General features: G+C 41.0%; 1 protein-coding gene across 1 annotated transcript in view; it reads right to left on the reverse strand.

The window, feature by feature from the left end:
- Window positions 1-2,666: 2,666 nt before the first annotated feature.
- Window positions 2,667-16,437, reverse strand: part of LOC129863335 (neuronal migration protein doublecortin-like) — a 117,059-nt gene continuing 103,288 nt past the window's right edge. Inside the window, exons 7-8 of the mRNA XM_055935240.1 lie at window positions 10,336-10,478; window positions 2,667-5,061 (exon numbers count right to left, since the gene is read on the reverse strand). Of these exons, the coding sequence (XP_055791215.1) occupies window positions 5,005-5,061; window positions 10,336-10,478 (200 nt within the window). The 3' untranslated portion in view covers window positions 2,667-5,004. The remainder of the gene's footprint in view (window positions 5,062-10,335; window positions 10,479-16,437) is intronic.

A 16,437-nucleotide genomic window follows, 5' to 3' on the forward strand; every position in this document is an offset into this window, starting at 1 on the left:
GTTCTTGAATACAGTACTGTAGACTAGAGAACAAAGGTTTGAATGGTCCGCTATTAGGAGATTCCTAGACTAGACTAGAGAACAAAGGTTTGAATGGCCATCTATTAGGAGATTCCTAGACTAGACTAGAGAACAAAGGTTTGAATGGCCCTCTATTAGGAGATTCCTAGACTAGACTAGAGAACAAAGGTTTGAATGGCCCTCTATTAGGAGATTCCTAGACTAGATGAGGGAAAAAAGGTTTGAATGGCCCTCTATTAGGAGATTCCTAGACTAGACTAGAGAACAAAGGTTTGAATGGCCCTCTATTAGGAGATTCCTAGACTAGATGTGAGAACAAAGGTTTGAATGGCCCTCTATTAGGAGATTCCTAGACTAGATGTGGGAACAAAAGTTTGAATGGCCCTCTATTAGGAGATTCCTAGACTAGATGTGAGAACAAAGGTTTGAATGGTCCTCTATTAGGAGATTCCTAGACTAGATGAGAGAACAAAGGTTTGAATGATCCTCTATTAGGAGATTCCTAGACTAGATGTGAGAACAAAGGTTTGAATGGTCCTCTATTATTTATTTATTTTACCGTTATTTTACCAGGTAAGTTGACTGAGAACACATTCTCATTTGCAGCAACGACCTGGGGAATAGTTACAGGGGAGAGGAGGGGAATGAATGAGCCAATTGTAAACTGTATTAGGAGATTCCTAGACTAGATGAGAGAACAAAGGTTTGAATGGCCCTCTATTAAGAAACTCCTAGCACCATGGTAGAAAGTAGAGTATGATAAGGTACTATTTACAGATTTGCCCAACTGCCCAGTCCATTTCCAATAGACTTTGTCATATAGTGTGTATAGCATGTCTGTCTGTGTGTGTGTGTGTGGAGGGGTTGGTGTGTGTGTTTTGTTTTACTATCCTTGTGGGGACCAAAAGTCCTCACAAGCATATTAAAACAAGGACAATTCATTTAGCCTGTTCCCACAAGCAAAAAAATACTGTTTTAGGCTCAGGGGTAAGGTTTAGGGTTACAATTAGTTTGAGGGTTAGAATTAGGGTTGGGGGTTAGGTTTAGGACTATGGTTAGGTTATGGGTTAGGTTTAGGGAAAATAGAATTTTGAATTGAAATCAATTATTTGGTCCCCACAAGGATAGTAAAACAAACATGTGTGTACAAGCATTTGTGTATCTATGTGTGCATATTTCTGTCTGTGGTGAATAGTCCTGTATCCTTCATAGGGTTGACCAACTCTCAGCAAAAAGATTAATGCCAGAGTTGATTTATTTCTGTAATATGTTATATTCTAGTGGATGAATGACATGAATCTGTATTGATTTATATAAGGTACAAAGTAATTGTGGATGTTTTTAGCCCATACAGGTGGTTGGGTGCATGTGTTGATAAATGCTTTATCTTAGGATTGTCTTATTGCAGTTTTGGTTGCACGCTCCCCAGTAAAATATGAGTAACAATGAAGATATACTGTAGTAAATATGATGGATTTTGGCAGGTTTTGTCTGTCTGTATGGATGCATTTACTAGTAGAAAATAATTGACATGCTACTCTCTCTTCACAACCATCTTGGACACTGCTCTTCAGAGAGAAAGGATGTCTTCCAGCCGCCCTGTTAAGTTTTACCAGAGGAAACCGTACAGAACAGCAGCAGTTATTTAGTGCTTGGCTGTGTTTCCAGCAGGTCTACTAATGTGCCACGGTCACAGCTGCATTGAAAGCAGTGTAAACGTGAGGGGAACTCCCCAGTAGTGTACATCGCAATGAATTCCCCAGACACCCCTGTTTATACTGGAGATGAATGTTTACTGTTGAGACTCGGAGTTTCCATGGCAATGGAGACGGACAAAATGGTGAGTTCTCATGAACAGAATAGAAATACAGCGTTTCTCACTGTGGTACTGCTTGTGGCATTCCTTCTATATAACCATGTTATTATTTACTCATTGTTATGTGTTACTCACTGTGTATTTATTCCTCATGTCACTATTTCCATCTGTTTATCTTTAATTTGGAAATATTGGAACAGGACCTGTAAGCATTTCACTGTTAGTCTACACCTGTTGTTTCCGAAGTATGTGACAAATAACATTTGATACAATGTTTTTGTACCTCTTGATGTCTCAGCATATCTATGCAGCTCTGCATCTCTTTCAGACTTCCCCCTATGACAAACACACATGCATGTGCACACAGACAACCACACGCACAACAAAATACACCCATGTGCAAGTCATTCTGCTGAGCGCTACCAAGGGACATATGAATAGGATACGGACTGTATTGTTACCATGGTAACTTAAACATCATTTTTTACTTGCAGTTTTAAATGGGGGCGATACGATCATCACTTAAAATTCCTTCCAAATTCACCCATGCTTGCATGTTTCTAGAATACAGCTAAGAGGAGCTGCTGCTAATATTACACAGAAGAATCCACTGCAGCACAGCCTGCTTAGTTCAATAGCCTAATAATGGTCAAAAACAGCTAGGACATGGACTGTCATGTGATTTCAACATGATTTATGGATATGACTATGTGTGGATATTGATGTATGGTAGTGGTGTGAATAAAACAATGAGAAAGAAGTGGAAAACAGTGTTGCTCAGTTAAGACTGAGCTAACAGCCATCATTGGAATACAGCCAGAGGGAGAGGTGGAATACAACTCTTTTAATTGCAAAAGGGAATTGATTAATACATAGAACGAAGCACTGAAACAAGCCACTGTGACATTGCAAAAAACACCATCAAAGACATTGTACATTTCCCAGTAACCCAAGTCATAAAGAGAATGATACATTTGCATCATGATAAAGTTATTATCCTGGCAGTCTACAAACAATGAGAGTTCACACTGCGCTGACCGCAGCGCTACAATTCAAGACATTTAAAAATGCTTTACAGTTGGTTAACAAAGAACAAGTCTTAGTTTCCTCTTTATTATTATTTTTTATCCCAAAAAAAGGCACCACTGGAGCTGAGAGGTGTTTCCCACCTCCTGTCTTACATGGTGACTGCAGCTTCACACAAAACAACTGACACTTAATGCTAAGCTGAAGAAAATCTGGGGCAAAGACAAAAGATATCAAACAGCTGGTGAGATAAAGTAGAACTGAAATGTCCACAAAAGAAAAACAAACTCTTAAGGTTTTATTTTACACAGTGTTGATTCCCAGACGGGGTAAAAGTGGACCTGCAGTTGGACTAGCTGTAATGCTGACATCACAATGACATCACCCTGCAGAAGGAGGATGGGAGGAGTCTAGTTGCTTGGCTGCTCAATTGGGTCCAATTTAGATGATTATTTCTGCAGAGTCAGGTAGATCCAGAGAGAGGTGCACACCTGACATACGTAATACATAGTCTGTCTACCTAATAGACTAGTATGTCACTATTCCTTGCGATGACTGCCACAGAAAAATGTCCCTGTATGCCTGCACTAATTCACTTTCCATTACACACTGTGCCCATCAGATTTAATTGGACATTCTCTCCAGGAACATGACATTATTATAACCATTCATGTGTTATTGTTTTAGACATATACGTATATTACTTAGAACGTCATTTTATCAACAATAAAATTCTACTTTTTTTTTTAGAACAAATCCAAAAATGCAATTTCCTCCTATCTAAAAATGTTGCATTCAATCATTAAGCACTAAGAAAAAAATAAACAAGATTTAGCCATGCAAAATGTGAGAAGCTCTACATATTGTTTTTCTATGCTGGTGAAAATCTATTTCCCCCATATGGACATGGTCTGGTCAGATTGGACTAATGGGAGGTCCCAGTAACATACAGACAGTACATGTAGCCTACACGTATGACTACTGGGGCATTACAGATTATCTACATTTCAGATTTCCACATTGCTCGTTTATTAAAAACTTGCCTCAATATAGTACACCTGGCTTTATCACATGAACATTAAAGTCTCCTTAAAATCAGTTTGAAAAAGGAGGAAAGATAATCATGCTAAAATAGACTTAAAAATCCTAAACCCTTTTTTAATAAAAAAAAGATGTGCTTGTTTGTTTTAAAAAAAGGGCCACATTTTCTGGCTTTGGTTGGTTGGTTGGCTTCTACACACTAAGAGGACTTCTCCCCAGTACTCCTACTCTAACGCTTTCAGAGCTTCTTGGCTCCTGTGCCTTGCAGTTTTTTGCCCCTCATAGATAGATGAAAAACATGTTATGTTGATTCAACGTTTGGCAGACATTGTATTGACGTTTGATGAAAGCATGAATGTTAGGCATTAGCTGGGATGTAGCGATGGCTATACACAGTATTTACAGCAGATGAAAAGGACATTCACATCTCATGGCTAAAGAGCCTTCCCCTAAAAATTTTCATTACTTTAACACCTTGAACCATAGCACAGAAAGAGAGATGGACACAGAGGGACATTATTAAAACTTTGACTCAAGTCTGACTACTACACCCCTGGATAAATAGTCCATTTGCTGCTTGGAATTGTTCACATGAATTTGGAAAGTGTGTTGTTTGCACTATATCAGAATGCATGGTTTTCAAGTTAAAAAGACATATTATTAGATATATTGTGGAAACTGCTTTTTTGAAATTGCTTGTAAATAAATGCTCTCCTTTGAAAGTATAACAATAAACATGTAATAGTGAACTTTCACACAATATAATGATTTGGTGAATTTGTTAGAGGCGGTAAGTCGTACATCATTGTCGTATACGCCCAGCATATACATTCTTAACAACATAGGGTATAAAAACATGATCTAGTTGTGAATTCTCAAGCAGCAAAAGGTGGAACAGCCATGGTGGCCAAGGCCAGGTAGACTTAACGCGTGGCACCAGGGAGAGATCAAATGGAGAAGTCCACCAGGAACACTAGAGGGTGCTGGCCGTTAGTGAAGGTGGAGAGCATCAGAGATACATCTGAGTGGTAGGTAGGCCTGGGTGAGAAAGGCAGGCAGCAGCAGCTGACTGACAGACAGAGACAGACAGACAGGAGGCTCTACATAGACTCGCCAAGAGAATCCTCATCATCCAGAGATAGGGGCAGGTAGAGATCCTACAGGGGAAAAGATGGAGGATCATTATCTGAATGAGCTGGGGCAGGGATTTTCAAACTTCTCAAACTAACTTCTTAAAGCTAATTTCCTGCAATTCTATGCATTTTGCCATGGCTACTGCGGTGTTCCTCTGCGGAAACAATGTAAAATAATATATGGGCTTGTGCCCTGAAAACCTGGATTTTGTCATTTTCGATTCTCCCTGACAAACCATGTTTCCATCCACAGTTTTTATGCGAGCCAAGTCATACCGTATGAAAAAAATAACGAGAGTTGTGATGGAAACAGGAACGGTCGGTACAATTACATAATATGGGGTATCTTTTGTGACTAACTATTATTATACATTTTTTGCTTTAATATTGCAGATACAGTGCATTCAGAAAGTATTCAGACCCCTTGACTTTTTCCACATTTTGTTTCATTACAACCTTATTCTAAAATGAATGAAATAATCCCCCCCCCCCTCACCAATCTACACACAATACCCCAAAACCATATATTTTTTTTTGTGCAAGATTATTTAAAAAAAACTGAAATATTACATTTACATAAGTATTCAGACCCTTTACTAAGTACTTTGTTGAAGCACCTTTGGCAGCGATTACAGCCTCGAGTCTTCTTGGGTATTAACCTACAAGCTTGGCACACCTGTATTTGAGGAGTTTTTCCCATTCTTCTCTGCAGATTTTCTCAAGCTCTGTCAGGTTGGATGGGGAGCGTCGCTGCACAGTTATTTTCAGGTCCCTCCATGTTCAAATTGGGTTCAAGTGCGGGCACTGGCTGGGCCACTCAAGGACCTGTCCCAAAGCCACTCATGCGTTATCTTGGCTGTGAGCTTAGGGTCGTTGTCCTGTTGGAAGGAGAACCTTTGCCCCAGTCTGAGGTCATGAACGCTCTGGAGCAGGTTTTCATCAAGGATCTCTCTGTACTTTTCTCCATTCATCTTTCCCTCAATCCTGACTTGTCTCCCGGTCCCTGCCGCTGAAAAACACCCCCACAGCATGCTGCTGCCACCACCATACTTCACCGTAGGGATTGCGCCTGGTTTCCTCTATACGTGACGCTTGGCATTCAGGCCAATGAGTTCAATCTTGGTTTCATCAGACCAGAGAATCTTGTTTCTCATGGTCTGAGAGTCTTTAGGTGCCTTTTGGCAAACTCCAAGCAGGCTGTCATGTGCCTTTTACAGAGGAGTGGCTTCAGTCTGGCCACTCTACCATAAAGGCCTGACTGGTGGAGTGCTGCAGAGAGTGTTGTCCTTCTGGAAGGTTCTCCCATCTCCACAGAGGAACTCAAACTCTGTCAGAGTGGCCATCGGATTCTTGGTCACCTCCCTGACCAATACCCTTCTCCCTCAATTGCTTAGTTTGGCTGGGCAGCCAGTTCTTCCATTTAAGAATGATGGAGGCCACTGTGTTCTTGGGGACCTTCAATGCTGCAGACATTTTTTTGGAACCCTTCCCAAGATCTGTGCTTCGACAGAATCCTGTCCAGGAGCTCTACGGACATTTCTTTTGACCTCATGGTTTGGTTTTTGCTCAGACATGCACTGTCAACTGTGGGACCTTTATATAGACTGTGTGTGCCTTTCCAATTCATGTTCAATCAATAGAATTTACCACAGGTGGACTTCAAGTTGTAGAAACATCTCAAGGATGATCAATGGAAACAGGATGCACCTGAGCTCAATTTTGAGTCTCACAACAAAGGGTCTGAATACTTATGTAAAAAAGGTATTTCTGTTTTATATTCTAGATTCTTAAAAGTAGCCACCCTTTGCCTTGATGACAGCTTGGTACACTCTTAGCATTCTCTCAACCATATTCATGAGGAAAGCTTTTCCAACAGTCTTGAAGGAGTTCCCACATATGCTGAGCACTTGTTGCCTGCTTTTCCTTCATTCTGCGGTCCAACTCATCACAACCCACCTCAATTGGGTTGAGGTCGGGTGATTGTGGAGGCGAGGTCATCTGATGCAGCACTCCATCACTCTCCTTATTGGTAAAAGTAGCCCTTACACAGCCTGGAGGTGTGTTGGGTCATTGTCCTGTTGAAAAACAAATGATAGTCCCACTAAGCGCAAACTAGATGGGATGGCGTATCGCTGCAGAATGCTGTGGTAGCAATACTGGTTAGTGTGCCTTGAATTCTAAATAAATCACAGACAGTGTCACCATCACACCTCCATGCTTCATGGTGGGAACCACACATGCAGAGATCATCCGTTCACAACCGCATCTCACAAAGACACTGCAGTTGGAACCAAGGATCTCAAACTTGGGACTCATCAGACCAAAGGACAGATTTCCACCAGTCTAATATCAATTGCTCATGTTTCTTGATTGAGAGAATGCCAAGAGTGTGCAAAGCTGTCATCAAGGCAAAGGGTGGCTACTTTGAAGAATCTCAAATATAAAATATATTTTGATTTGTTTAACACTTCTTTTGGTTAATACATGATTCCATATGTGTTATTTCATGTCTTCAGTATTATTCTACAATGTAGAAAATAGTAAAGGTAAAGAAAAACCTTGGAAGGAGTAGGTGTGTCCAAACGTTTGACTGGTACTGTATGTATGAAATTTGTTTTGATTTAGAATGGACCATTATCATGCACCTGTATCGAAACAGGCTCAGGAAAAAAATTACAAGCATGCTTTTCCCAATGGTTTATTTTCATGCCAGCCAGGTAGGCTATACTCCTTGTCATGTCTACTCCCGCTCCTTCCCTCCGGAGTTCGAGGTCGCCGGTTTACTAACCACCGGTCCTGGCATTCATCATTACACGCACCAGGCATTCTTCATTAGGCACACCTGGACTCCATCACTTCACTGATTACCTCCCCTAAATCTGTCACTCCCTTAGTCAATACTGCCTGGGGAATGGAACTGTGTGTTTCATGTTTATTTTTTATTTATTTATTTATTTTACCGTTATTTTACCAGGTAAGTTGACTGAGAACACGTTCTCATTTGCAGCAACGACCTGGGGAGTAGTTACAGGGGAGAGGAGGGGGATGAAAGAGCCAATTGTATTACTGGGGATTATTAGGTGACCATGATGGTTTGAGGGCCAGATTGGGAATTTAGCCAGGACACCGGGGTTAACACCCCTACTCTTACGATAAGTGCCATGGGATCTTTAATGACCTCAGAGAGTCAGGACACCCGTTTAACGTCCCATCCGAAAGACGGCACCCTACACAGGGCAGTGTCCCCAATCACTGCCCTGGGGCATTGGGATATTTTTTAGACCAGAGGAAGGAGTGCCTCCTACTGGCCCTCCAACACCACTTCCAGCAGCATCTGGTCTCCCATCCAGGGACTGACCAGGACTAACCCTGCTTAGCTTCAGAAGCAAGCCAGCAGTGGTATGCAGGGTGGTATGCGCTACTCGTGTTTGTTATATTGTTCTCTGTTCCCTTTATTATTAAACTCACTACCTGCAAGTGCTTCCCTACTCCCAGCGTCTACGTTAAACTCCTGTTGTAAATATAAGCAATGTGCTTAATTTCAGGAAAGTTGAGAAATAAATATACTAGGCCTAGCCTATAGAAAGCTGATGGGATCCTCCTCTTTTTATTAGAGGCCATCACTCCGTTTTCTCCTGTAATTGCATAGCCTATAGAAATGTTGCGCAACATGAGCTCATGGGCTCTCATGAAGTGTTTGATTAGATTTTTGATTACATTTGCATCGATGTCAGAGTGATTAGAGGGGCAAGAGAGTGCTGAGTATCAAGCAGTAGCAAGTTTGGTAGGCTACTAACGACCAGCAGCAGCATCAAAGCTTTGAGAAGCCTAATTACCATGACTAAACGGTCATGTGGAATTTGACTGCCTTCATGACTCGTGACCGCGCCATAATATGGTCACCGCAACAGCCCTAGTCCTCCCACTACGACTCTGGAAACAATGCAGTTTATTAGGCTACATATTAAATAACTTATGATAAACTTCACAGGGTGGGGAAAGTGCACAGTAATCTTAATTATCTTTTCCAATAAATATCGAGGGTCTGATTCCGGTGACATGATGATCGATGATTGACTGCCGTTTGATAAATAAAAATATTCTCCATAATAATCTCATCATGTAGACAAGCATGGCACACCCTACTGTATCTGCAAGCCATTGGCTAAAGCCCCAAGAACAGAGTAGACACATTTGCTATTTAACGCAACAGTTTTTGTGACAAAACTATCGGTAGAGCTGAACATGTATTTGGTACATGAAAACTTAAGCAAAAAAGTACTTTGTGTGCACTACATCATCACGCTCGGATTTCTATCTCAACAAGTCTGTTTGGTGGAAACACACCACTGTGTATATATAAAGGTGTATATTTTCTTTATGCGGATTTTAGAACATTCACATGAAAATCTGTCGCCAATTGAGTGGAGACCTAGCTAGTGTCTAGCTTTAATTTGATTGTTAGTTCTCAAAGATGGTATTAATTATTCTTTGATCTGGTTTTGGTCGTTTAAGTTGACAGTTTTCCATCCTGAAAATTGCCCACTTAGTCTTAGTCTAAGAATTTTCTATACAAAAAAAACGTGTAATTGGCTCCAATGACTGTAATTTCCTCGATATCAAATGGGTAGTTCAAGATAGCCATTTATCTACTTCCCTAGAGTCGGATGAACAGAAACAGCTAGCATGCTAACTGTTCCTGTAGACTTCCAGTCATTGCACTAACGCTAGATAGCATTGGCTTGTGAAACTACCTCTAACTTCCTTCATATGGGATGCAGATACATAAAATAAAAATGTTAAAAATCCCCAAAAAATGCAGACCCCCTGAGTACTTCAGCGGACCCCGTGGATCCTCGTTTGAAAACGCCTGAGCTATGGAACAGATCCTGTTCTATGAGTTCTGAGCTGAGCTATGGGACAGATCCTGTTCTATGAGTTCTGAGCTGAGCTATGGGACAGATCCGGTTCTATGAGTTCTGAGCTGAGCTATGGGACAGATCCGGTTCTATGAGTTCTGAGCTGAGCTATGGGACAGATCCGGTTCTATGAGTTCTGAGCTGAGCTATGGGACAGATCCGGTTCTATGAGTTCTGAGCTGAGCTATGGGACAGATCCGGTTCTATGAGTTCTGAGCTGAGCTATGGGACAGATCCGGTTCTATGAGTTCTGAGCTGAGCTATGGGCTTATAGGTGAAGTATGAGAGAGATGAAGAGAGAAGGCAGTATGAGGGAGAACAGGGAAAGAGAGAGAGGGGGGAAGAGAGGGAGGGATAGGTAGTGGAGAGGATGGGGTACCTTCTGCTTGCGGTGGATGCCTGGGCTGTTGGGGGTGGAGGTGGGGGACTGCTTGCGGTGGATGCCTGGGCTGTTGGGGGTGGAGGTGGGGGACTGCTTGGAAATTGGGGTAGAGAGCTGGCTGCTGGAGCCCGTCCCGTTGGCTGTGAGAACCCAGACAGAGTGAGAAAGAAAAGGTGTAAAGAGAATAAGAGAAAGAGAGAGAAAAAGAGAGAGACCAGTGATTTAGATTGTGTAAGACCTGTGTGCCAGTAGTAATGTCTATCACAGCCAGAAGAGGTCTGGCCACTCCTCAGAGCCCGGTTCCCCTCTGGGGGTTTTCCTAGATTCTTGCCTTTCTAGGGTGTTTTTGCTAGCCACTATGCTTCTACATCTGCATTGCTTGCTCTGTGGAGTTTTAAGCTGAGTATCTGTATAGCACTTTATGACAACTGCTGATGTAAAAAGGACTTTATACAATACATTTGATTGATTCATTGAGTGCTTGGCCCTCACTTGGCTGTGGACAGAGTCTCTCTGGGCGGCTGACTGAGTGGGTCCCTGTTTGTTCCTCTCTGCCGGGGGACATTTGGCCATTGCTCTACAGCCCTTTCAGGTTGCTAAGATACCCCTGGCCTAGACAGTGTTCACATCAGAGTGGTGTGATGTCGTAGTTTGTGGAGCAAGACTTTTTAAAAGAGCAAAACTGAATCCCGAAGGAAAGACTAAAACAGATGGCCACTCTCTCTTCCAGGCTGGTAACAGGTACAGTAGCACAAGAGCAGCGCTTCGCAGATGAAGCCAACTTTAATTCCATTAAGCTCATATCTTCATCCAGATCTAAAATGTCTATTTAACTAAATCCAGACAACCAGAACTAAAAAGCCAAGAATGAATGATATGAAAGCAGTATGGACAGAACTAGGTTGGGAAGGCAATGAAGATATGGACTATTCTAGTCCATGCCTATTTCAGAAGATTGGTCTATGGGTGTATATGCTGTAAAGCAGTATAATGACCAGGAGATTAACTTTTCCTGTCACATACAGACAACTTTTAGTCTGATTCCAGGGGTACACAGAAACATGCATCATAGAAAACCTGGATTTTATTTCAAATGAAGAAAAATAACAAAAAATGTGCAACAAAACTAAACAAACAAACAAAACAGCCAAAACAATGAAATACCAAACATAAACAGTGTGATGTCCTTCAAAACCAAACTATTTTGATAATGTGTCTGACTGCAGTGTAAAATTGGGGCCTCTGTTGAGGCTGTAAAAATCTTTTCATTGAGACATTTGTCTTACGTTCTCCTGCTCATGACGTGGCTGCATCAGATCAAATGAAACAGGCCAACACTGGTACCCTCTACCCCTGTCTCTACCCTGTGTTCCCCCACCCATCCTGATTCCATCACCCACCCGGGTGGTTACTCCACCCTCATCACAATAAAGAGGCTGGTTAACCTTGGACACATTAGAAGGACTAGCCACTTGGCTGTCCATCTGCTGCCTTGACAAGCCTGGGCCCCGCCAGTACGCACTGAAATATTAAACCTAACACAACATACCTAATGGAGGTGCACAAATTGAGATAAAAGAGCCAACGTTTGATCAGTGAGTTCAGTCTGAGCCAGCACCTCACTGTGGAGTGACATCAGACCAGGGAGCACGCGACACTAAACCAATCAGTCGGCGTGACATCAGACCAGGGAGCATGCGACACTAAACCAATCAGTCGGAGTGACATCAGACCAGGGAGCATGCGACACTAAACCAATCAGTCGGAGTGACATCAGACCAGGGAGCATGCGACACTAAACCAATCAGTCGGCGTGACATCAGACCAGGGAGCATGCGACACTAAACCAATCAGTCGGCGTGACATCAGACCAGGGAGCACGCGACACTAAACCAATCAGTCGGCGTGACATCAGACCAGGGAGCATGCGACACTAAACCAATCAGTCGGCGTGACATCAGACCAGGGAGCATGCGACACTAAACCAATCAGTCGGAGTGACATCAGACCAGGGAGCATGCGACACTAAACCAATCAGTCGGCGTGACATCAGACCAGGGAGCATGCGACACTAAACCAATCAGTCGGAGTGACATCAGACCAGGGAGCACGCGACACTAAACCAATCAGTCGGAGTGACATCAGACCAGGGAGCACGCGACACTAAACCAATCAGTCGGCGTGACATCAGACCAGGGAGCATGCGACACTAAACCAATCAGTTGGCGTGACATCAGACCAGGGAGCATGCGACACTAAACCAATCAGTTGGCGTGACATCAGACCAGGGAGCATGCGACACAAAACCAATCAGTCGGCGTGACATCAGACCAGGGAGCATGCGACACAAAACCAATCAGTCGGCGTGACATCAGACCAGGGAGCACGCGACACTAAACCAATCAGTTGGAGTGACATCAGACCAGGGAGCATGCGACACTAAACCAATCAGTCGGCGTGACATCAGACCAGGGAGCACGCGACACTAAACCAATCAGTTGGAGTGACATCAGACCAGGGAGCACGCGACACTAAACCAATCAGTTGGCGTGACATCAGACCAGGGAGCATGCGACACTAAACCAATCAGTCGGCGTGACATCAGACCAGGGAGCATGCGACACTAAACCAATCAGTTGGCGTGACATCAGACCAGGGAGCATGCGACACTAAACCAATCAGTCGGCGTGACATCAGACCAGGGAGCATGCGACACTAAACCAATCAGTCGGCGTGACACGTCAGCAAGGATAGTTCCTTAATGGTGTCTAGTATGTATAACAGGTCTAGTATGTAAAACAGGTCTAGTATGTATACCAGTACGTATAACAGGTCAAGTATGTATAACAGGTCTAGTATGTATAACAGGTCTAGTATGTATAACATGTCTAGTATGTATACCAGTATGTATAACAGGTCAAGTATGTATACCAGGTCTAGTATGTATAACAGGTCTAGTATGTATACCAGTATGTATAACAGGTCTAGTATGTATAACAGGTCTAGTATGTATAACAGGTCTAGTATGTATAACAGGTCTAGTATGTATAACAGGTCTAGTATGTATAACAGGTCTAGTATGTATACCAGGTCTAGTATGTATAACAGGTCTACTATGTATACCAGTATGTATAACAGGTCTAGTATGTATAACAGGTCTAGTATGTATAACAGGTCTAGTATGTATAACAGGTCTAGTATGTAAACCAGTATGTATAACAGGTCAAGTATGTATAACAGGTCTAGTATGTATAACAGGTCTAGTATGTATAACATGTCTAGTATGTATACCAGTATGTATTACAGGTCTAGTATGTATAACAGCTCTAGTATGTATAACAGGTCTAGTATGTAAACCAGTATGTATAACAGGTCAAGTATGTATACCAGGTCTAGTATGTATAACAGGTCTAGTATGTATACCAGTATGTATAACAGGTCTAGTATGTATAATAGGTCTAGTATGTATAACAGGTCTAGTATGTATAACATGTCTAGTATGTATACCAGTATGTATTACAGGTCTAGTATGTATAACAGGTCTAGTATGTATACCAGTATGTATAACAGGTCTAGTATGTATAACAGGTCTAGTATGTATAACAGGTCTAGTATGTATAACAGGTCTAGTATGTATAACAGGTCTAGTATGTATACCAGTATGTATAACAGCTCTAGTATGTATAACAGGTCTAGTATGTATAACATGTCTAGTATGTATACCAGTATGTATTACAGGTCTAGTATGTATTACAGGTCTAGTATGTATAACAGGTCTGGTATGTATAACAGGTCTAGTATGTATACCAGTATGTATAACAGGTCTAGTATGTATAACAGGTCTAGTATGTATAACAGGTCTAGTATGTATAACAGGTCTAGTATGTATACCAGTATGTATAAAAGGTCTAGTATGTATAACAGGTCTAGTATGTATAACAGGTCTAGTATGTATAACAGGTCTGGTATGTATAACAGGTCTAGTATGTATAACAGGTCTAGTATGTATAACAGGTCTAGTATGTATAACAGGTCTAGTATGTATACCAGTATGTATAACAGGTCTAGTATGTATAACAGGTCTAGTATGTATAACAGGTCTAGTATGTATACCAGTATGTATAACAGGTCTAGTATGTATAACAGGTCTAGTATGTATAACAGGTCTAGTATGTATAACAGGTCTAGTATGTATAACAGGTCTAGTATGTATACCAGTATGTATAAAAGGTCTAGTATGTAAAACAGGTCTAGTATGTATAACAGGTCTAGTATGTATAACAGGTCTAGTATGTATAACAAGTCTAGTATGTATAACAGGTCTAGTATGTATAACAGGTCTAGTATGTATAACAGGTCTAGTATGTATACCAGGTCTAGTATGTATAACAGGTCTAGTATGTATAACAGGTCTAGTATGTATAACAGGTCTAGTATGTATACCAGTATGTATAACAGGTCTAGTATGTATAACAGGTCTAGTGTGTATACCAGGTCTGGTATGTATAACAGGTCTGGTATGTATAACAGGTCTAGTATGTATAACAGCTCTAGTATGTATACCAGGTCTAGTATGTATAACAGGTCTAGTATGTATACCAGCATGTATAACAGGTCTAGTATGTATAACAGGTCTAGTATGTATAACAGGTCTAGTATGTATACCAGGTCTAGTATGTATAACAGGTCTAGTATGTAAACCAGTATGTATAACAGGTCTAGTATGTATGACAGGTCTAGTATGTATAACATGTCTAGTATGTATAACAGGTCTAGTATGTATAACAGGTCTAGTATGTATGACAGGTCTAGTATGTATAACATGTCTAGTATGTATACCAGTATGTAATACAGGTCTAGTATGTATAACAGGTCTAGTATGTATAACAGGTCTAGTATGTATAACAGGTCTAGTATGTATACCAGTACGTATAACAGGTCTAGTATGTATACCCGTATGTATAACAGGTCTAGTATGTATAAGAGGTCTAGTATGTATGACAGGTCTAGTATGAATAACATGTCTAGTATGTATACCAGTATGTATTACAGGTCTAGTATGTATAACAGGTCTAGTATGTATAACAGGTCTAGTATTTATAACAGGTCTAGTATGTATGACAGGTCTAGTATGTATAACAGGTCTAGTATGTATACCAGTATGTATAACAGGTCTAGTATGTATACCAGGTCTAGTATGTATAACAGGTCTAGTATGTATAACAGGTCTAGTATGTATAACAGGTCTAGTATGTATAACAGGTCTAGTATGTATACCAGTATGTATAACAGGTCTAGTATGGTATAACAGGTCTAGTATGTATAACAGGTCTAGTATGTATAACAGGTCTGGTATGTATAACAGGTCTAGTATGTATAACAGGTCTAGTATGTATAACAGGTCTAGTATGTATAACAGGTCTAGTATGTATACAAGTATGTATAACAGGTCTAGTATGTATAACAGGTCTAGTGTGTATACCAGGTCTGGTATGTATAACAGGTCTGGTATGTATAACAGGTCTAGTATGTATAACAGCTCTAGTATGTATACCAGGTCTAGTATGTATAACAGGTCTAGTATGTATACCAGCATGTATAACAGGTCTAGTATGTATAACAGGTCTAGTATGTATAACAGGTCTAGTATGTATACCAGGTCTAGTATGTATAACAGGTCTAGTATGTAAACCAGTATGTATAACAGGTCTAGTATGTATGACAGGTCTAGTATGTATAACAGGTCTAGTATGTATAACAGGTCTAGTATGTATGACAGGTCTAGTATGTATAACATGTCTAGTATGTATACCAGTATGTAATACAGGTCTAGTATGTATAACAGGTCTAGTATGTATAACAGGTCTAGTATGTATAACAGGTCTAGTATGTATACCAGTATGTATAACAGGTCTAGTATGTATACCAGTATGTATAACAGGTCTAGTATGTATAACAGGTCTAGTATGTATGACAGGTCTAGTATGAATAACATGTCTAGTATGTATACCAGTATGTATTACAGGTCTAGTATGTATAACAGGTCTAGTATGTATAACAGGTCTAGTATTTATAACAGGTCTAGTATGTATGACAGGT

Source organism: Salvelinus fontinalis, chromosome 10 (assembly GCF_029448725.1).
Source record: "Salvelinus fontinalis isolate EN_2023a chromosome 10, ASM2944872v1, whole genome shotgun sequence".
NCBI lineage: Eukaryota > Metazoa > Chordata > Actinopteri > Salmoniformes > Salmonidae > Salvelinus > Salvelinus fontinalis.